The 22,571-nt window shown below is 43.2% G+C and overlaps 1 protein-coding gene across 2 annotated transcripts in view; it reads right to left on the bottom strand.

The window, feature by feature from the left end:
* Positions 1–22,571, bottom strand: part of LOC105205235 (protein deadpan) — a 197,766-nt gene that overhangs the window by 79,117 nt on the left and 96,078 nt on the right. For both annotated transcript variants that reach the window (XM_026133845.2, XM_026133847.2), the window contains one exon: positions 19,701–19,870. In XM_026133845.2, coding sequence (XP_025989630.2) covers positions 19,701–19,870 — 170 coding nt within the window. The remainder of the gene's footprint in view (positions 1–19,700; positions 19,871–22,571) is intronic.

Below are 22,571 nucleotides of genomic sequence, written 5' to 3'. Positions count from 1 at the left end.
GCTGTAACGAGAGACGTGCGAAGAATACTTAACGATTAACTATTAATCCACATTAATGAACGTGGATTAATAATTAATCGTTAAGTATTCTTCGCGCGTCACGCGATACGCGACATTTCAGTCGTGTGAAATTTTTATGAGACACCAGTCGGTGGCGGTATCGATTAATACATCTGACTGCCACCTTCCGTGATTATTCTAATGCCTCGCGGCTAGATTCATCCGGCCGCGTCACCGTAATCCTGTTTGGTTTCCCCCCCCCCTCTCCACCCCCTGTCCTGGCGGTGCTCGACTTCGTGATGCACGTCGACGTTTCGCTGCAGGCAGTGAACGTTGTTTGTGCGACTAGGTGGCGACCTTAAAAACATCACGTAACCTCCCGAGACACGAGCTATATTTTTAGCGAAACAAGTGTAGAAATTGCTAACGCGTATAGAGTTCGCAATTATTATCGTCCCTTACCGCATTTGTTACAGTACAGCGCTCCGTTTCATTGTGGAGAAATAAAAAAATGAATATTCCTTTAAATTTTTAAACACGCATGCATCACATTACAGGATCTTCGCGTGCGAAAATATGGTTGAAACAATGGTGTAAAAGAAATTTTATACGTTAGGCGTTTCGACACAGTTTCGCTTAAAGATTTAAAGAACGTGTATAGTTATACGAACGTTTAACTCGCAATTTCTTCATAGATTGTAAAAAGGAGGTATGATCGAAAAATAAAAATACTTCGATCAAAGATATTAATTAAAAACTAAGCTGTCGTAAGATTTCAGATATAGGTAAGCATTGAAACGTCGCACATCGGCTGCCAATTGCTAAAGTCGTGTCTGACATCGTTACATTCGACAAAACTAAAAATATGTAAACAATAACTAAAATCTTAGGATACCAAAAGCTTTTAATTTAACGTTACTCGGTTAAAATCAATAGTGATCTCAAGAAAAATCCAAATACATACTAAATTTCAAAGTTGCTACGTTCTGAATAATATAAGTCACCTTTTTGAGATTGTATAGAGCATACATCTTTAAATACATGAAATTAGATTAAAGCTTTTTTTTTATAGCCGTCACATCGCGGAAGCTTTCTAATAGTACCTTCGAAACAGAGGATGAAGATGAACGTTTCTGTCGAATTATTCGCTCCTCGTTTAATCGCGCGATCTGTCGATAAGAACCTCGCCCGGCTTTCCCGAAGCATCGCCTCGCCTTTAATGTAGGCGTCGCGGGATCCAGTTAACTCCTCGGCAAAATTCTCGTTGCAAGCTCGGCGGCGTGGCTCCGGGGGTGTCACGCCAGTTTGCGGACGCGGGCGCGGGGGGTGAGCGGTGACGGCGCGGAAGACGGAAGGGTGAGGTGACGCGGCGTTCTGGTCACGAAAGCCCCCGAGGGTACACGCGCCTCCGTCCCGGAATCCCCATGGAACCGAGAAACTTCCCTTCCGAAGAGAAAGTGCGCGGGAGGGAGAGTGCTCTCTCGAATAAATCGCGCGTGATACCGAAGCCTCGAATCATGATTCAACGAACACGAACTGGTGTGGATCGCGCGATTAATTGGGAGCCTTTCCCTTTGACTAAAAATCAGAAGTAGCAAGGGGGACAAAAGACGCTGTTATGTAGAGAGAGAGAGAGAGAGAGAGAGAGAGAGAGAGATTTTAAGGAAATCATCTCTCGAGAGAAAGTTATTGTAAAATTATATTAAATTGTGTGTTGTATTAAATTGTTGAACAATTTTCCAACTTAGCTCAGAATTACGATGCGTGCGGAGAATTGAGAAAAAAATATGTGCGTTGTAGACAAATTTCAAACATGGGATAAAACACTTCGATCATTTAACAATGAGAAAAACTGTCCAATTTACTGTCGCTTTTTTTCAATTGTAATATTAGAATAAAAAGCATACTGAGATAAAAAGTGACAAAATTTAAATAAATATGTTATTATTCAAATAACTTATTTACTTCAAATAAGTGAAAATTATTTGTTTGAAATAAATATTACTCGTTTGATATAAAATAGTTATTTGAACAATACTAACATATTTATTTAAATTTGAGAAAGTTATGTTACATAAAAACGTTTTAATGTTAAACTAAAATTATCACATAAATATAAGTGACAATAAATAGGGAGGCAATATTAGATACGTGCAGCAATAATTTGAAAGCAATATTCGGAACATGACTGATATTAATAGCTTCAATACTTCATATTTTTCATTTTTTTTATTATATTTAAATAATTAATCAGTTTTCAAGCTTGCCGCTTTTATTTTGTGTATGTTAAAATTTGTAATTAAATAATGTTTATGATATATTTAAAAAACTGCAAAATAAGCATATCATCTACCACTGTGTATACAAAAGAGCAGTAATTGAAACAGTTACCTTGTCGTTACACAATGAAATTAATACTTTAAAGAATGAAATAATTAAATATTGAAATGGTAACATCGTCTAACAAATAGTTACAGACGATAAACAGACATTCTTAACGAGAAAAATTATGAAGTAAAGCAATTGTGGATACGAGTAGTCTGTAACACAAATGAATAGAATTCATAATTGACCTATATTTGTCATTAAATTTATCCCCCGGTACATTTCCTAATTGTGCGGATGACTTTTTGGGTTCAGGGTAAAATATAATAAGAGCGGAAAGAAGCACATGCACGAGTAAGAAGGGAAAGCAAACAGACGTCGATGGGAGAGGTTTGTTTGTCAGAAGTTGTCGACCTCGCATAACTCTCGGGGCTTATGTTACGGATATACGTCAATCCTCCGCGCGTGAGCGAGCGGGCGAGCGAAAATCCACACGGGGGTGGGTGTAACGAGGGGGAGGACGACGACGACGACGACGACGACGCGTCCTCGTTTCGGAGCCGAGTCCTCCGTTAAATTATTCGGGGCGCTTTCTGCGCGCGCGACGAATGGTCCGGCGAGACGTTTTAAAGAGTCCCGCGAGAGTCGGCCGCCTATAAATACGCGGGTTAAGGAAACGGTTAAAATTAGCACCTGCCCGGCATCGCGCACGCGGCGCGTCGCGTCGCCGGCGTCCTAAGAAGCGGTCGATTTTCGACGTTCGCGCTAATGTATTCATCCCCGGAAACGAATCGATGACAATCGACAGATATAATCGTCCGGTCTTAATCTCTTTAAATTTGGTAACTCTGTAGGAATTTCGTATACGCGTTGATTCTAGAGAAATATCAATGTATGTACTCTGTAACATCTTTCAAACTACACCAATAGTCAACGTTTAACTTTATGATAAAGCTCCGTTTTGTCAATCATGCTACAGTTGTAGAAACTAAAATTCATTTTAGTCGATTGCCTGACATTTTTTACGATTGAGAAAGACCAAGTAAAGTCGGAAACGTTTCGTTTTATTGATACATAATCTTTGATGTGTTCCAATGAAAACATTAATATGATATTCCATCTTATTTGATTGATTAATTGACCTTTATCCTATTTGCGAATTTATTGTGTAACATTTTTGTGTAAATGTAATTACACGATAAACGAATAATTATAATAATTTTGAGACTACAAGAGCACAACTTCTTTTCACAGTTGAACAACGAAAAAATACTTTCACAATTTTAACTCGTTTCGACGAGATTCATATTTGCGTAATGCGTATGTTTTTTTTTCTAAGATAGAAAATAATGATGAAAATCGAACGCCGTCAATTTCGCGTTCATGTATGCGTGTAACACATAAGTTTGCATGGGATAAGTGTATTTCTTGATAAAATGAATTGACTCGAAATGATAAAATTGGTGATGAAACGTGAGCACACATTTGACGCGATACAATTGAAACTTCATGGCGCGGTATCACACGCGCGATGGAACGGTTATAATTTTTCATGAAGCACTGGTAAACGAAATTATTACATCGCCTGGTGACGACCGCGCTCGCGTTTTGGCCGTCGATGTAATACTCATCCCGCGGCGGGAAATTGTCGCGGATATTTTTTCATGCGTATGCCGATATAATTGAGTCCATAATTGGCGGCGGAATCGGAATCCGCGTTTTTTTTACGCTTTACCGCGCTGCGTTCATCCAGCGATACCTAACCGGAGCCAGCAGCCATCAGCCAGCAGCGGCACCAGATAGTGTTAAGGGAATCAAACAAAAACGCGGGCGAGAAACAAAAAGTATTCCTGCGCGCGTATATCATTTTAGAAAGAGAGAGAGGCGCATTAAAATAGAATATACAGTAGAATAAAATGGAACGAGATAAAATGTCGAACAAAAGCGCAAGACTTTTTTTGCGATGATATCCACCTCGTCATTATTCGAGTCGACACGCGCGGTGACATTTATATTTTTAGCCAGCATCCGCATTCGCGCGATCCGTCCGCCGCGTGACTGCACAAAGAATTCAGGAGGAGACCAGAGTGTGTTGCGGCAGCTTTTACCCTTTTACCATCTCAGGGCCGGTAGTTTCCGAGGAAATTTCCTACTCTCCCTCCCTAACGCTGTCAGTCGAAAACACGCAGCCAGTCGGATCATTACTCTCGGCGTCTCCGAACTCCTGGACGGGAATACTCTTGTCTGAACGCACTCTCTCTCTCTCTCTCCTCAGAATTCCATCCCCTCGAGAGATTCGGAGCTCCGCGGGGAGAAGATGGGGACGACAGGGCCAGGGCAGGGCAGGGCAGGGAAGTAGGGGGGGCAGACGAGATCCGCAGGAGCACGCCACCGCTACTTTACGATCAGGAAAGCGTGCAACCAGCCAGCCAGTCAGCCAGCCCGCCAGCCAGCCAGCCCGCCAGCCAGCCAGCCAGCCAGCCAGCCAGCCAGCCAGCCAGCCAGCCAGCCAGGCAGGCAGGCAGCCCGCGTCGTACGTAAGTACATACCTGTGGCACGGTGAGCGACGGCGGCAACGGTGGTGGCGGCGGCAGCAGCAGCAGCCCTGCAGCAGCGGTTAGAGGGGCGCTAGCAGGTTAACGAGCGGCTCGCAGAGTGGCGCGGTCGAGGATAGGGGTAGCGCGCGTGGGTGGCCGGGGTGGTTGGGATGGGGTGGTTAGCTCGGCTGGCTCGAGGGGACGGCAGAGCGACGCGATGGCGTGGCGGTGGCGGCGCGACGCGCGGCGGGAGCGACGGGCGTGGGCGAGCGCGGCAGGCGTGAGGGGACGAGTTTGGGGTGGATGGGGCGAGAGAGAGAGAGAGGGTGCGGGGGCGAACGAGGGAGGAGACGGTTGGGTCGCTGCCGGCAGTATAACAGAGACGGCCGGGCGTGCCGCGGAGCGTGCCACCAAAGGGGATGAGAATTTTCCGGCAGCGGCGAAAGTACTGTCCGCGCGGCGCCCCCGCGAAAAATTCGCATAAAATCAGCCGCGCCACTCGGACACGTTTGAATTCGGTGTCGGGACTCCTCGATCGGGATCGTGTCTTATCAGAGAGACGCTTTTTTTATAAGCACCGCGATCGCGACGCGAGAACGGATCTAGAGGCGATAGAGCGGACAATTGCATGCCGGCGGTGTATAGGGACATGCCCTGCGGGACACGGCGTGGAACGGGGTGGTTGGAACGGGCCGCGGAAACACGGAGAGGGCGGGAACACGCCGGCCGAGCGAGGGTTGACGAGACGGGGTGGGACGGGCGGGGCCGCGGGCCGCTGGAGGGTGACTACGGCTTTCTGCACGCGCTTGTATGGGTGAATACGTATACGTGCGAGAGTATAGGGACGGTCTGTGGGCGAGAGCACGTACGAGGGCACGGAGAGTCGAAGGGTATCTTCTATAGATGAGAACGGGGAAGGGATGGTGAGCCGTTCGGTCGAGGGCTGAGTTCGACATCGAACTTCTCTCTCTCACTCTCGCTCTTTCTCTCCCTCTTCATATTCTTCTTTTTCTTTCTTCCGCTTCCACGATTTTTCCACCACCTCTCACTTTTTTTTCCCTTTCTCCACATCCCGCTCTCGTTCCTCGTCGCTCCCCGCGGCTTTTCCCGTTGCCACCTTTGTCTTCGCGCGTTGGAACGCGCGTTGGATTTTTGACGGAAGCCCCGAGAAAGAGGGATGATCACGCGAGGCTCGGGAGACGGTCGAGTTTATGCGAGTTGGTCGCGGCGATGCGTCATGAAAAGGCGCTTTGTTACAACTGTCGCTAATGGAGGAGCAACGTTCGCTCGTAGGCTGCTTCTTGAATGAAAGGTGCTATTTTTTTTTGTTCCGCGGCGCATGCCTTTCGTTAGCGGTCTGACATTCCTATCTCTAAAAATCCGCACTATTCAATTATTTCGATTTATTAACGCGGAGAGAGAGGAACGAAATATTAGCGAACGCGCCGTTAATCAGCTTAATATCTGCGTGATTGAATCAAGTGACATTTTCAAGTGACGAAATTAATTCTTTTACGCATATGACGCGATTGATTTCTTTTTCCTCGCGCCGACAGCGCGAAAAGCGCATTTTTTCTCAAAGTGTGTCCAAAATAAAGTAAAATCTAAAAATTTCTTAAGATTGATTAAAAATCTTATTAAAATATAAAAACGACTAACTTATCAAACCTATTTAGGTTATTACATAAAAATACATAGATTTATAATTTTACTTGAAAGATTTTATTTTATAATGAACACTGATATGTCATTTAAAAAATTTTAATATGAAATAGTCAATAATAGTCAATAATAGAAAGTGTTTGGTATTAGTAATTATAACCGTATGGTGAAATAATTATGGTTAGGAGTTCCGTTTTTATAATTATTACTATTATATTGTTAGTAATAATAATCTTTATGATTTTACAAACTAAGAAAAAGTTTACTATAAATTATAGTAATTTCAAATATAGTAAAATATCAAATTATTTTATTTAAATAGTAATAATAATTAATAGTTACAATTTGCATGATTAAAACAACTATAAAAATTGGCATCGAAAAATTGACTTTAAATTATAGTTAAATTATGATAATTGCAAACATTTTTTCTCTCGGTGTATATAAGAAAAATATTAAATGTAGAAAACATTTTTTTTTTTAATTACTAAGAATTAACCAAAAGAAGGGAGTTTCGATAAGTTTCCTGAAGCACCTTCGATGACTCGTAAACAGTCCTCTTATCGTCCCTGTTTTTATATCTCTCGCTTTTATATCTCTCATCTACTTGCATCTCTTTCGCCCTGTTTAGCATCCCAACTTTTTTTTTCCTTTTTCTCGTTTTCTCTTTCCATCTCGCCTCATGTCGCGCACAGTTCTCAACCCCATCCTATCCGCGGTCACAATCATACTTACCGACAATATTGCCCAATTACTCTTCGCACGGTCGTTCCACACATTCACGCATCATACACGCATGCGAATACAATACGCGGTTCCGAACGCGATGCGAGAAATATGGTTAAAAAAATATCTCGCTCGACGCGCGCGTACTAAATTCAGCGAATTTATTGCATTAATTTAATTCTCACGGGGCGGAACACACTGTGACGTTCAACTGACGGGGCATAATGAAAATTAACAATTAGCGAGTTATGGCACGTAACCGTGCCCAAAAGTGTATCTTTATCTAGAAGAATTGTCAAATGCGCAATGAAGATGCCGAATTTCGTTTAAGAATGCGTCTACTTCAATAAAATTGTGCGTCGATAACTTATCAAGATTTACGACTTTCTTTCGCTATGCTTTTAACCGTGTGAAATATCTCAATGTGCCACATGCATAATTTAAAATTAAAAAATAAGAATAAAAATATCCAAAGTTAACTAAAAAATTAAAAAAAAAGAATTACTGATTTTTAATTTATAATGAGAAAGAAATGGTGATATCAGACTAGAATCGTCTCATGTATCAAAATTTTACTTTCGTTAATTTGTATAATTGTTTGCTCTAAAGGTTCGGATATGGATTACGACTCGATTGTCTTGACAATCTTCCGTTCTCGCGCAGGTGAATCGATGAACGGACTTTCTTCTCACGGTGTTCCGCAATCGATATCTATCAATCGTTCATCCTCGATATACTGATGCCGTTGCAACGTGATAATCGCGCCGTTCGGCAAACTGATTCTAACACGCACGTGCATTATTTATCGCAGTCACATTAATCCAACGAAAATATTGCGTTATTCGTGCTTCCAACCAGTTTCGTCAGTTTTCAATTTTCGATACTTTAGTCAATTATTGAAGATATGTATTCCCGCGCGATCTGCGCTCTCAAGTATCAGAACGACGCGAGGTAGCGAGCAAAGAATACATCGCGAGTACTCGTACCTGATTTCAACCGCACTGGTGATATCTGGTGCTGCATAACTACATATTCTATAAGTCAGCATTTTCCTGAATTTTCCGAAGAAAGCGATGTTATGCAGGTACACACATAATTTTCGAAATTATTAAAAAAAAATACTGTAATTTTCAGACGGAAAAATTGATAAATATTATTTCAGTATAAATACAAATTATCGACATTTTTCGAACATTAATATGCAATCATGAGATCCTCCGTCCTTGTTCGCATCGCGAGCCCAGGCTCGTCCTTCTTTCGCCGCAAGGTTGTCAATGACGAAGACCTTATCTACGCTCCGCAGCGCCAGCGGAGCTTTTTACGATTGGCTCGGTCGTTAAGCGTGACCGTACCGCCGCCATAAAGCCTGTCAATCGTCGTGACGAAAAGCTAAAGAAACTGGAACGAGAGGGCGAAGCCAAGCGAAAGAGAGTATCGCGTGAATCGATTTGGCTGAGTGTAAAAGGTGTCCCTTACATCGCGTTTAAAAAGTTGGCTTGAAATACTATTCAAGTCAACCGTCTATGCAAAGATGATACCAAAAAATACGCATCGAGAAAATTCGTTCATCCTTTCTTTTTAAACTCATGATCTGTTAACTGCTGTTCTTTATATTAACGTAAACAAACTTATCGCAATATCCGTGAACGAAGTTTTGTTGAATCGATATCGAGAGAGCAGGTCTCGGATTAAAGTCTTCTAAAAAAAAAAGAGAGAAAATCCGCTGGAAATTCTTTCGGGTATAGAATCCCATTTCTGAGATTACCTCCTTCCCGCTATCCTTGTACATAGTCCAACGGTGCCTCTAACTTCAAAGGATCACCTTAGCAAGAGAAATCTTCGGCTGGATCCTCAGTTGAGAGTCGAAAGCGTTACCGCGGCTCCTTTAACATTTTCGGGGCGCTGCGCATTCGCCGCCCGAGATTGCTGCCGCTTCTCCGGCAGGTGGTTAAAGGGTTGGATATGCATCGCACGACGAAGGAAGGCTGAGTGGGAGCCCCGGGGTGGCGGGAGGAAAGGGAGGAGGGAGAGAGAGTTGGAGCACCGCCGTGGGGCTTCCGTTTACGGGCGTCGCGACGCCGACGACGAGCAGAGGGTAGGTCGTAGAGTCCTACGTTGGCTGGTGAGGTAATCATCCCAGCCGGTTACGATGCTGTTAAACGTCGCTCCATGAAGACCCTGCCCCTCCCCCTGTCGCCCCTCGCGCATCGACCCCACCACCATCCACAGACTCCAGTCCTCTCCGCCAGTTTAACCCTTTCCTCGTCGTTCGTTTGATTTTCCAGCGACTACCGCGCCAATTCCGCTAAGAATCTTTCGCGCCGGATATCGATCACTGTCCTTTTTTTCCGGAGACAATTTGTAAGCTCGATAATTTATCGTACGCGAGCTTTCTCGAAATTAAGACATGAAATTTTCTTGTAGTATCTTTTTTTTTGTCCGAGTCAGAGCGAGTAATACATCATTCGCGAATGGCGACTGGATTTGTACGGATCTCCGTGATCGTAGAAAGCGATACAGTTACATTTTCGTCCGAGAAGAAGAGCGTAACTGTACGTTTCTCTCATTCAATTTCTTACATACTTCATTGATAACGTCAAGTTTAAAAAAAATTCAGCTGTTACATATGTGAATTAAAAAACGATTAATTGTAAGTGCTTGATTTCCTTCAGCGACTGACACGCAGCTCTCTCTTTCGCTTTCGTTCCTAAAATTTACTCCCCGTGCCTTAGAATCCTTGGATCTACAGCCTTTCCTATTGTTAGATAAAATCTCCGTAGCTCGTTACGAACCGTTGTGCGTGCAACGTTGACGGCGCGGCGGCGAGAGGAATGAATAAATTTGAGCGCCGGCGACGTTCTTGCGCGACTCGGGATTTTCCGAGGATCTTGGGAACGGTGTCATCTCGTTAAGCTCGCGAAAGAGGACCCTCCAGTGTACGAGGGGGGAGTTCTCTCGGGGAGGGCAAATCCCGTCGCTCGTGCGACGCACCTGCGCTCGTCGCCTCGTCATCGAGGAGGCATTACAGCCTCCAGGGATGCCGTTCCTGCCATTATAGAAACAATAACAGCCCACCTGGTAGACGCGAGTTGCTTTTCCGTCTCCGAGGATCTTCGTGTCGTTATTTAAATTTTTTATCTTTGCTTTATCACGTCATGTTTTTCAAATTTATCGATTTATAATAAATCAATTGAAAATGCAGATGTTTCTCGATCAAATTTAAGAAATGTGTGCTAATAAGGGAGAGTTGCCGAATGCGTACCACAAGTTATTTTTCATTATATTCCCATTTGATACACTAATTTGTACACAAATAAAGTTTGGAAATTATAGCTTGATGTTTCACGTATCCATTACTACAATATTTAACATTTCATCGATAGCAAATTAATTTATTTATAAGCTTCTTTACAGCATGCTGCAGAGTAGGTTTATTTAGGTAATCAGTTGCCTAAATTGTATCGCCTTTGAAAGTATCGAATTTATATATTAAAATAATTAAAAATACAAAGAATCGTAAATTAATATTTTTTAAATAATTTATGGAAGAAAAGGATCAAATATTTAACAATTAATAAATAAAAGTATTGAAAAGGTAAATACATCCAAATAAAACTTGAATTTAGTTTGACATACTTTTATTCATATCAATTATTAGCTTTATCATTATTTATCAATGTTGCGTTAATATCACTTATTGTCATAAAATTTGTGGTGGTACGATTTAGGAAACTCGACAGATTTTATAAAAGTATTAGTTTAATCTTTATAATTGCACATAGATATAATGTACAATATAAAATATTCTGCAATAAGCCTTATTTTGTGAAATTATAAAAATTCAAGGTAAAATTGTCTAATTATTATCAGCTACATATTGATGAAAAATTTACATCCGATGTACCTGATTTTCTAAAATGCGTTTCTAATGCACAAAACAAAATAAAACTAGTTAAATTTTTGTTTTTATATTATTTCTCTTAATTTTTATTTTTGTCACTAAATGTTTAGATTAACATATAAAATATTGAGAGGTACGATTTGGTAATTGATACGCATTCATCAACTTTTCTTTACTTAAATATAATATGCTCTTGTTACTTTGATATTTAGAAATTTGTGAGAATTTTCTCACAATCAGTCGGGCAAGTTATATATTTATATGTATTATATCGCGGACGTAAACGTAAAATTATAATAACCTTAATGGTTATATCAATTCCATATCTCGAACAAAAATTCGATATCTAATTCAATATTTTAAAAATAAAAAAAAAGTGGAGAAATGAGAGAATATATTTATAGATTCCTTCATTTCTACAAAGTGACACTGAGTATTTTAATTCTTTATCCGATAAATTTGCAGGAGAATGTCATTAAGAAGGAATCTAATATCGATATTTAATATAAGAGCGTCGAGTAACTACTTTCGAAGAGTACACATAAATTTATACAAATATCAAATTTTTGCATGAATAGAAGGATGCATTCCTTACAGAGCACGCCTTTTATATCGCTCAGCGGCGCCGTTTCAAAAATACTGCCCAACGACGTTCATTATTTCTTAATGCGTCTTGACAGATGAAATTTCCTGAATTCGATTGCAATAATTTAGCACGTACTTAAATATAAAATAAGTATCAACTATTTATAAGAGCGAGTCTCAGTTAGTAAATTTCTGTACGGCGCACGCGAGTCACGGTTTATATACAGGGAGGATTTATGAACTGATAAATGGTTGCCCCGTTATTAGCTTGGGCGATCGATCGCAGCACGCAGCGCGCGCGACTAATTACTCCGATTCGCGGCCTGTAATTGGGATAATTAGTCAACGAGCCCGCGGATGCGGATGTCCTCCTCCTCGCAGAAATTTATATTTTCGCGACTTCGCAGTGCGCCGGCCGTAATAAATCGCATCAATGACCGCGCGTAACTGACAATATGAATTGTGAATGGCGTGAGTAAAGTTTACGACCGCGTTTCTGCCGCTCAAACGTGTGATAAAAATTCAAGTAAATATGTATGTACAAATTCTAAATAAAACTTACCAAATAATCAATTATAATTATACATGTATCAATTATGCGTTGAATGCGAGGAAATGTTCCCTCGTGGAAGCGCAACGAGAAACAAGGGCTGGCGTCACCCTTTCTCGGGTGACAGAACGAAAGCTCGCCGAGCTCGCACGGGGAACAATGTTCTCGGTCGCAGGATCTTGTCGCTCGCACCCTCTCGACGTGCCGCATGATCAGCCCTCGCCCTTGCTCGCCCGTCTCTCCCTTATCCCTGACTCTTGCCGCTCCTCGAGCGTATATAACACACGCGTGCCCCGAGGCGCGACTCGACCGCGCCGCGATATCGCGTGGCCTCCTCTCTCTCTCTTTCGCCCCGCGTGCCACGCACGCATGAATGCCCGAGGGTGCGCTCGTGCGAGAAATTCGAGTGTGTCCTTGGCCGCCCGCGAGAGCGAACGGTCATTCGTTTAAATATTCAGAGCTGTTTAAATATTCCCCGAGAACTCCTTGTGCGCGCAGAATTCTACTTCCTTATCGAAGGGGTGGAAAGCGAGAGCATTACGATTTAAGTATCCGCTTTCCGCGTCATTTCGCGACGCGACGCTAGAATTTTTGCGCTCGTAGCTCTTACAGAGAGAAAGAGAGAGAGACTAGACGTTCTCAAGACTAAACTTAACCCAAATATTCCTTCTTTACCTAAAAACACGAAGCAAAGCGAGGATCGTAATTACGGAGGTATTCTCTACTCTAGAGCACGAGAAAGTGACTCACTTTTGGGAATTTTAACGAAGGCTGCTACATCTGTTCTTCTATGCTTTTACACATCTACTTGTACACATTTAGTAAATTTTCGTGTGGCTACATACTTTATTAATTTCCATGTTATTTACAATTAATAAACTTATAAAATTAATAAACTAATAAAATTAATAAAAAAATTTTAAAACACATTTTTCAAGTCAGCTGACACTTCTCGGAAACTATCGAAGTTATCTCTCGACTTCAATTTTTTTATATGTAAGATATTTGCTGTTTCTGCTTATCGCATTAAACTAGAATAAATAAAAATAATTGCAAATTATTAAAATGGCACTGTTACGAAAATCAACGATAAATATCGATTTTTATTTTACTTTATGTATGAAAACATAGTTAATTTATAAATATAATAATTTTGGTTCATGCGATATATATATATAATACATATGTATGCAAAAATTGAAATTAATAGCTTCAGTAGTTTCTGAGAAGTCAGATTTAAAATACATGTTTATTTAAAAAAAAAATTACGCAACATAGAGACTAATGAGCATTTGACCAAAATTTATAGATATTTACTAAATATATAGATGTGTAAAAGCATAAAAGAATATATGCATCAGCTTTCTCTAAAAAGTTCCCCAAGAAATAGGCAAGAGCCCTTTTTGCGCTCTCGACTAAGAACACCCCCTTAAGCGCTAAGGATCGCCTCCCACGTCTCCCGTCTCACACGCATTTCCACGTGAGATAAACGATGTGTGACCGCGAAGCGTCGCGACTGAAGATGGGGTAGCTCAGTTTAAAAAAAAAAAAAAAAAAAAAATGTGAGGTGGAAAAAAGGCACAAGAATCGGCCGACGTGAATATCAAAGTTATTTATGTGCGGCGCGTTTACGGCGCACTTTAAAAGCGACGTCGGCAACGTCAGTGTAGGTGGACGTAGAACCAGCGTGGAGGCGCGCGACGGCGGTAATAACGTTTATTAATCGCCCGCGGAACGTTAAGCGATACCGCCGCCGCTCTCTCTCGTAGTTTGTCATCGCTGCGACAGCACCCGCGCCGCCGATGTCCGCGCGGCTTTTATCGTCGCGAGCGCGTCAAAGAAGTTTTACGACGACGACAACGAAACGCGACGACGACGTCACACCGGGACATCGATCCCTCCTCTTTAATTTTCCAGGACCTTCCCTCCGTCTCGGTGTTTGCCCGCGCGCGTCCACCGTTCCTCGGCGTGTCACCTTACTTACCAACGCCCTTCGTAAGTTTCCCGAATTGCCTCGTAATCTGTCGACGCGGATTTCACGGGCATGCAAATTCATATAGTTGTTACATTTTTATCGGAAAAAGTTCGGAGGTGTTGACGTGTTTTTGCACGCTCTTGGCGTAACGGATAAATTTCTTAATTGATGTCAACGATTTACAAATTATTGTAAAGATGGTCAATCTTAATCACAGTTATATAAATGTTTCAGCTATAAATGTTGATCTTATTTAAGTACATGTCGGAATATTAGACGGTTGATGAGAACCAAATAAAGTCGAAAAGTGCCGTCGCGTTCGAATCTGATATTATAAATAACATTTATGCAACATCCTATTTTTGCTCGTTCGTTGGCCTGATTGTTTTACAAACATTTATACTTTAAAGAATACGAGCGATATTGATTGTTGCTTTTTAACTTGTTTTCTTGTAAAATTCAGTCTTGTGTGTTGCAAGACCAAAGATCAGAGTTTTGAGAAATATTTTAGTCCTCGTGTAACCTTGTGCACACACGTGAATTTGTCACGTTCGATGCTATTTCTCCTGTACATTAAAATATTCAAAAAAAAAGATCTGAAAAAATTCATGAAACACACCTCTCTACATTGTAGTTGATTTCATAGTTTCTCTGATCAACATTTATCAAATATTTTATTTTTAATGAACTTTGAAGCGAGCGACAAACTTTGTCTGTCGTCCAGTTTTTCATTTTTTAGCAATAACTAAACAGGACAGCGACGATTTGTCAAAATTTTCTAAAGAGACATTGATTCAATCGAAAACAACAAATTTTTCATTAATAATTAGCAAAATGTTACTTATGGAAGAGTGTACATGTGTACAAACTTGACGCGTCCGTGCGAGACTTTACACGTTCGGCATGCAGTGATGTATTGGTCTTTCGTAATGGCTTTGAGGCCTCTACTCCCTTCTACTACTTACTTTTTTTAACGAGGGGTGCCAAGACAAACAGATTTACTTGTTTGAGTTGATGTTACTTTGTTGCGAACGTAGACCCACGTGTGCGAAGGGTTCAAATTTATATATTACACAATATAAACAATCAAAATGCCTTATCGGTTATAACTAGATCTCGCGATTTATAATGTATTGTGTAAAGTCTTTTAGCGGGAAAGGGCTCTCATTGGCATCATTTACCACATTTAGATGCTTGTCAGCGTCATTTATTATTAAATTGACTTTCAATTTAATTAATTATTTCTTGCTCAACTTAGAACTACGTTTCAACAATAAATCTCAGCACTGAGATCTAACTATGATCGATGAGGCATTTCGATTGTCTATATTGTGTTTTCACATATAAGTCGAAGTTTTCTATTTAATACGATTTACATACTACATATATATATTTGTTTCTAACATATGTAAGAATATCCGTAATATTTTTTGCGTAAACTAAAAATGTTTGACAAGTGGGTAACAATTCCATCCCAAATCCCAACGCTCAGTATCGCTGTAACAAGCATATTAAATTTATTTTCATCGATCAAATAAAAGGTAGGTCGCGTAGCGCACTTTTTATTTTACTTTTTAGTAATATGCGAATCAAAATGATACGTGTCAGCCGACCTTTTCTAGTTAAATGTTACGCTGCTATTTGTCTTTCATTTTTTGGTTTTCACGCGGTAAACATTTTTAACCCTTTTTAATAGGAAAACAGGTCAGCGTTCGACATTCGCCCGCACGAGCAGCAAATGAGTTCGCATCTGCGAAACGGCCCGCGTTTTCGCGGCGGAGTGGAAAAAGCCGGTATGTAACGGACGAAGGAAGAACGGATGGACGCGCGGCCGCGGAAAAGCGCCCGCCGGGAGGAAATGAGAAGTAATGAAGTCGCCCCGTTCGGGGAAGTTACTGGCTCGTAAAGCAACTGCGAAGTGACGGACCGAGCGAGAACCGCGCGGAGGCAAGTGCAGAAGAGGGTCGGGGAGCGAGGGGGGGAGGGAGGGGGAGAGAAAAGTTACGTGGACGTAGAAGGGGAGTTGAGAGAAAGGTCGAGCGGAGACGGACGCGATCCGCCGGAAGGGAAAGAGTGGCGTGAACCGAGATAGAAGAGGGTGAAACGGGAGAGGAGGCGCGCACTCTCTCACGCCGCCGTACCGCCGATGGTACCGCGGAGGCGTGCAAGCAAGGGATGGGACGAGGGGTGCGAGAGGGGGACGGTGAGGAAGGAGAAGCGAGAAGTCGTCGGTGGCTTACGTCGGATTCCGCGCGCGGTTGGCAGCGACGGCGACGGCGACGGAGACGGCGACGGCGGTGGCGGTGGCGGCGGCGGCTCCGGCGGCGTTGATCCGTGTACGGCGATATGAAATAATTAAACTCGGCCTCGACGGTGGCGAAGGCGACGGCATGGCGCACAGGAGTACGGCGCGGCGGAAAGGGGCGGGGATGCGGGCGAGGGTGCCGGGAGCGTTGGATGTCGGAGGCGATGGGACGCTGGATGGCGCGGAGACGCGGCCAAGGGGAGGAGGGATAGGGGGATAACCGTATTCCGTATACCGGTATATGAAAGGCAGCCACGTCGCCCGCGGTTCGAGACTCGAGCTGCTACCGCTGCCGTCGTTGCTGCGGAAGAGGCTAGGTCGGAGTGGTAGTAAGAGAACGAGACGGAGTGCGAGAGGCGCGGTGGCGGCGGCGGCGGCGGCGGCGGCGGTGGTGGTGAGAGGACCGAAGCGAACGAGCCCGAGAGATGAACGGAGAGACCGTGAGAGCAACCGAGGGAGAAAGGAGAAGAGAGAGAGGAGAGAGAGAGGAGAAAACGGTACGAGAAACGGCAGAGGACACAGTGGGAAGAGTAGCGGCGGTGGTGATGGCGGCAAGGGGATGGCAGGAGACGACGATAGCGGCGCTGCGGCGTAACGACGCTATAACGCGAGCCGCCGGGTGATTACCTACCACCTCCGTACTCCGGTTCGCCCTCCCGCGTCGAGTGGCGCGCGGCCGTGCCGTGTCGCGCCGCGCCGCGCCAAGCCGCTGCCACGCCGGGCCAGACCTTTGCCACGCCGGCGCGGCGCGGCGCGGCGCGGCGCGGCGCGACGCGGCGCCGGCGTGGCGCGATACCGCGCGTGGCCAAGCCGCCCGCGAGACGAGCGTGCTCGACGCTCTTTCGCTCTCTCTCTCTCTCTCTCTCTCTCTTGCTTCGACTATCCGCGCTCGCTTCTATCCCCCCCGACTACTGTTGCGCGCTGCGACCGCGCCATCAAGCCCGCCCGAGTAGTCGTAGTCGTCGTCGTAGTCGTCGTCGTCGTCGTCGTACGGATCGCCTGCCGCCCAACGTCGACGCTCTAAACGCGACGCCCCTCGTAATGACGCCACCAGGGACGCAACCCCTTCAACGTGAGCGTCGTGTCGGTGTGAGACTTTTCCACGAGCACGTACTACACGCGCGCGTAGCTCAGCTTTCCGGACGGCGATATCGCCTGGCGGAGAGAGTCGCATGACGAACGGAGAGGCGAGAGCGAGAGAACACATCCCCGGTGTGGGTGCCGCGCGCCACGGACGAACGAACGGTGCGGCGTGGCGCGGCGGGCCTTTGTTAGCCGCGACCGGACACGTCTCCGTGGTTCCGAATCGAACAATTTCGCGTTGGCGGAGGGGGGAAATTAGAAAAGGCTGCGATCGAACAGTCGTTGCGATGTAAGGCGGAATTCTCCCTCTTACGGTTGTTTCGACTTCGCTTCTCCCTAGCGAGACTCTTGATTTCTTTTCATCATTTCTAATAAGCTGATGGCAATCATTAAAAAATCAACGTAGTTAACTCGTATATGCAATCAGCAGTGGTTGTAGCATGGAAAATCAAACATTTGCAATATGATGATCTTGCGAGACATTCGTATCGGCGACGAAATGCGCGATAAGCATTTGTCAGAGGCAGGAAAATAAAATTCGAAGATATTGATGTAACTTTTGCCTTCCTCCCCTGCGAAATATCGCGATATTAAACACTATGAAAGATTAAAGCTTTCGGGCTAAATCCAACGTTCTTAATCCGACGTCGGGCAGTCTTTTGAAAAACGATGCATATGTGCGGTCTGCTTATAAAAAAAAAGGACTGTCTGTCACCGGGAAAGTTACGGTGGACGCCGCAGGCGAGAGATCGACGTGGAGCTACAAATTAAACCGTAAATCGTAATTGATGGTGTGTTTTGTTTTTTTTTCTCCCCCCCTCTCTCCCTCTACTCTCTTTTTTTTATTTATCGATGCGCTGCCGGTAGAGTAACGGTTAACCGCGGATGTTTTAAAACAATCAAGCGAATGTATCAGAGTGCCGCGAACGATTCGAAATCGGAATGAGTGCGCCGTTATAAAATCGAAACAAAATTGCGTACATTGATCAAATTTGCAGCAGGTGTCGCGGCATCGATTGACAAGCAGACAAGCAATAAAAATTCGTCGTTACTTCTCTATCCCGTCGTCTGAGGTATATTCCTTAGCTTTTCCCTCTTCTCCTTTCACGAGCAACCTACCCCCGTAGATCAACTTTCTTTTCTTTTTTTTTAACAGACAAGTATAATAATTGAACGTAAAACAGTGACGAGGAAAAAAAATTTCTCCCGGTCTTACGTCTAACAATTTCAAAGTGTTCCTTCGCCGTCGAGAGAGCAAACATTAAAATTCCTAACGATGTGGATCGATGATAAGGGCAACGGAGAAAACTTCCGACAGCGCGCGCATTTCATCCGTTTCCTGTCGACCTCATCCTTGTAAACAAAGAACGTGCATTAAAGTTCTTAGCAAAGCGCAGGAAACTCCTTCTCGGAGCGCGGAAGAAGCGCGTTTTTTAAGCTGGCCCATTTTAATTCCGCAGGAATACCGCGGCCGTCCCGATCGCGACCCTATCCCTCGAATTATGCTAATTAGGGGCGGCACACGATCGCGCGCGCGGTGAACGGCTGGAAATTAGGAGATTAGGGCATTAGTCGGCGGGTAATCGTAGCCGGTGCGTCGACCGGCGCGAGACGCGTATTTTCGAAGGCACGCCGAGCCCTCGCAGGGGCGGTCGCTGAAACGAAGGACCAGGGGGGAAATAATTGTAGCGTGTAAATTGAAGGGAGAGAAGTCGCGCGTCCGGAATGCACAAGTGCGGCATCCGAGAGAGGGCGACATTCCGGGGAGAGCGCGTGCATTCGTATTTCGTTTAATTTCCAAGGGAGAAATTTTTTTTTTCTTTTTAATGAATCGCTTTATCAATTAAAATTTTACGAAACAATTCATCTCTAAAAGAATTCTCTCGCTGCTGTTGTGACGCTCTAGAGAAAATTTCGGCGGCGTCCACGGGGTAAACGGGCGAGAACTTTAGACCAGAATTGTTGTAGGGCGAGCAAATGGGTCAGAAAACGCAGCTGTACCCTTCGGCCAACCGCAGCAGCGAGTCTCGGTAATTAATTAATTAGCTCACCGGCGCTTCCACTTGACTGTCTAGCCGCCATCTCGTTCGCCCGTGTCGGCATTCTCTCTGTCTTTCATCGTGGCTGAAATTCATCCATCGCGCCGCGCAATTTTCGTACTGGCGTGAGTGACGGTTGCGTTTCATTGGATAAGTGGCGATTTCGGCAGCATAAGCTGTGTCTGAAAGTAAAAAAAAATAATTATCTCTTAATTTCGTTTCCAGGAATATAAATATTTGATGAACTCGCGCCACTGTTTTTCACAAAATATACGAAGAAAATTCGAATAATTATGATATATATTTTTAAAGTAGAGATATGTTTTGGACCGATAATGTAACAACACAATGATAATAAGAAAACCCTCTTCGGTCGTAGCTAGATCTTAGTGCCTACATTTATTCGTGTGACTTTATATACTTCCTCGAATTCAACCAGAATGTGCGCCGAATTGTTTTTCCGGTCGTAACGCAGCATGTCGAATAAGAATTAGTAATATCGCGATTTTTATTAAATTAATTTAATATAATAATTGATGTTAATTTGGATCTATATTCCCCCCTGAAAAAACTGTAAAGAAATTTATTGCAAAAAATAATACCCCACCCAGGGTTCGAACCTGGCACTTCCGGAATCTTCGGTCTCGGTGTCTTACCACCTCGACCATATTTTTAAATCCAATTAGATACGTGATACAATTTCTACAACCGCGTTTAATAGATTTTGTAATAAACTTTGTATTAAGCTACAGGCCCATTGAGCAAATTTTCATCCTTCAAACTGCCGGACAAGCGTACAAATTTTTTCGCCGATTTCCCCTTTCTCGTTCAAAAAGTACAAATTGCGAGTTAGCGTCTACACGCGTAGGACAAGCGTGTACAAAGATGGGGCGAATCACTTGGCGGAACATGAAAAAAATGTCGAGATTACTTTCCGCAGTTGTTGGTGGCGAGAAGCAAGCGGACAGCCGCATTAATAATCGCGGCTCGGGGCTCGTCATTTTATTCAATTAAACGCGAATGCCGGAGAACGACTTCGTGGTCGTCGGGGCGGCTGGTTGCTGCGATTTACTTCCAACCGCTCGTTAAAAAAAGCGTCTCGTCTTGCCTATATAATTGCAGCCTCTGTAACTGCGCCAACTGTTCTCCTTTCTAAACCCTCGTCGATTAGTTATCGACTTGTTTGCGATAAACATTTCACGTATGTACAAGATGGACATTGAAATTTCAGTGATGTACATGTATCCCTCGGAACTCGTGTTCCGTGATTTCGTAAGTCGAATTGCTCGTAAATCGGATGGAATTTATATCTCGTATAAATAAAATATTATTTATACAAAATAATTATTTTATTACTAAAGACGATTAAATTCCTATTTAGGAAGTAACAGAATAAAATTTTTTCTTAAAGATTATATAATTCTCAATATATTTGCTATTAACATTTAGCATGAACACAGATTAACTTTATGAAGACTAAACAGCAATATTACTTTTTCTTAAAAAAATATATAACTTTTTGACATTTAATATTACAAAATTAATATTTAATTTGGATCACGTCGTAAATAGAGTGGTTTCCGCATTCTTTAACTCAGTACGTTTTCAAAAAGTGTGTTCTAGCGTTCATAGACTCGACTTGCTCCTTCTAGGTTCCGCTCTAATCACTTTTTGATAAACTTGCGATCGCACGGCACAATTAATCAACGCGGTATGTTTATTTTCCGGCAAGTTAAACAAAGTTTAAGGTCCGCGAGACTCGGACGGGAGGTGCGGGTCTTTGTTTTATACTCGAGGCGGAAAGGACGCGGAAGACACGTCTGTTTGCTTTTCCCTCGAGTAATCTCCGCTTCTCGAGACATCCACACGCGCGCGCGGCGTTCTTCGTTATTCCGCGCAACCCTCAGGAAACTTAACGGGGTATAACGCGCGACCCGGCAGCGCGCAACGGTAACGCAGCTGCGTTGTATTGTGAATAACGCCCAGCGACTAGTACAAGCGCGGCATCTCGCTTATGGTCGTTCCCGTGATATCTGTTCGGCGGTATCGATGTTTTCGCGATTTCGAAGAAAAGGCAAGAGAACGCGCGTCTAGATGATGAATAATTATTCGCAAAGCCACAATCTATAAATATCGTTTATAACTATCGCTAACAGATTTTACTAAATAAATTTTTTTGCAGCGTAAAATTGTAAATTTCATTTTCAATATTCTATTGTACAAATTATATTAATTTATCGTTTATACATAAAATATAATTTCAACAATTGAAGATATGATCAAGAAATCTTTATTATTCCTTTAATTTATTGCAAATTTGTATCTCTTGTCAAATACAGATATTTATAAAAAATATATATTTAAATTAATAATGATGACCATAAGTGACAAAAATGATAAATTCCCTTTGTTTCTTCCAAAAAAGAGAAGACGAGAAATTCTTACTTCGGCATTTCATTAGAAAATCCTGAGAATATCGCTCATTAGGAGGAAAATGTAAACAGTGCCTGGGATACCGGTTGAAAGATGAACATCGAAGTAAATATAGTACAAGTTTATTTTTCTTTTCTTTAGCGAACCGCAAGATACTTCGCGGGAGACGCGGTTAAACTATTCGCAGATTAAGCGGTTATATTACTAGCCGGTCATTCATTTTCGATATGCTGGCAACTCTTCTTAAAATCCGCGAGTCCGATCGGTACCGCACGTCTGAAACAAGTCATATCTGAGCATTGCCTCGCGCAAAAGGATAAAAGCGAGGGTGGACAAGGAGGAAGGAGGAGGAAGATCACAGGGCGGTGACGGCTGGAAAAAATGGTTAGAAATAGAGAGACGCGGAGAAAGAAAGAAAGAAAGAAAGAAAGACAGAGAGAGACACAGACA

The sequence above is a fragment of the Solenopsis invicta genome, chromosome 3, assembly GCF_016802725.1.
Source record: "Solenopsis invicta isolate M01_SB chromosome 3, UNIL_Sinv_3.0, whole genome shotgun sequence".
Taxonomy (NCBI): domain Eukaryota; kingdom Metazoa; phylum Arthropoda; class Insecta; order Hymenoptera; family Formicidae; genus Solenopsis; species Solenopsis invicta.
Note: the sequence above shows the minus strand (reverse complement) of the source record. Positions and strands in the feature narration are given on the sequence as shown.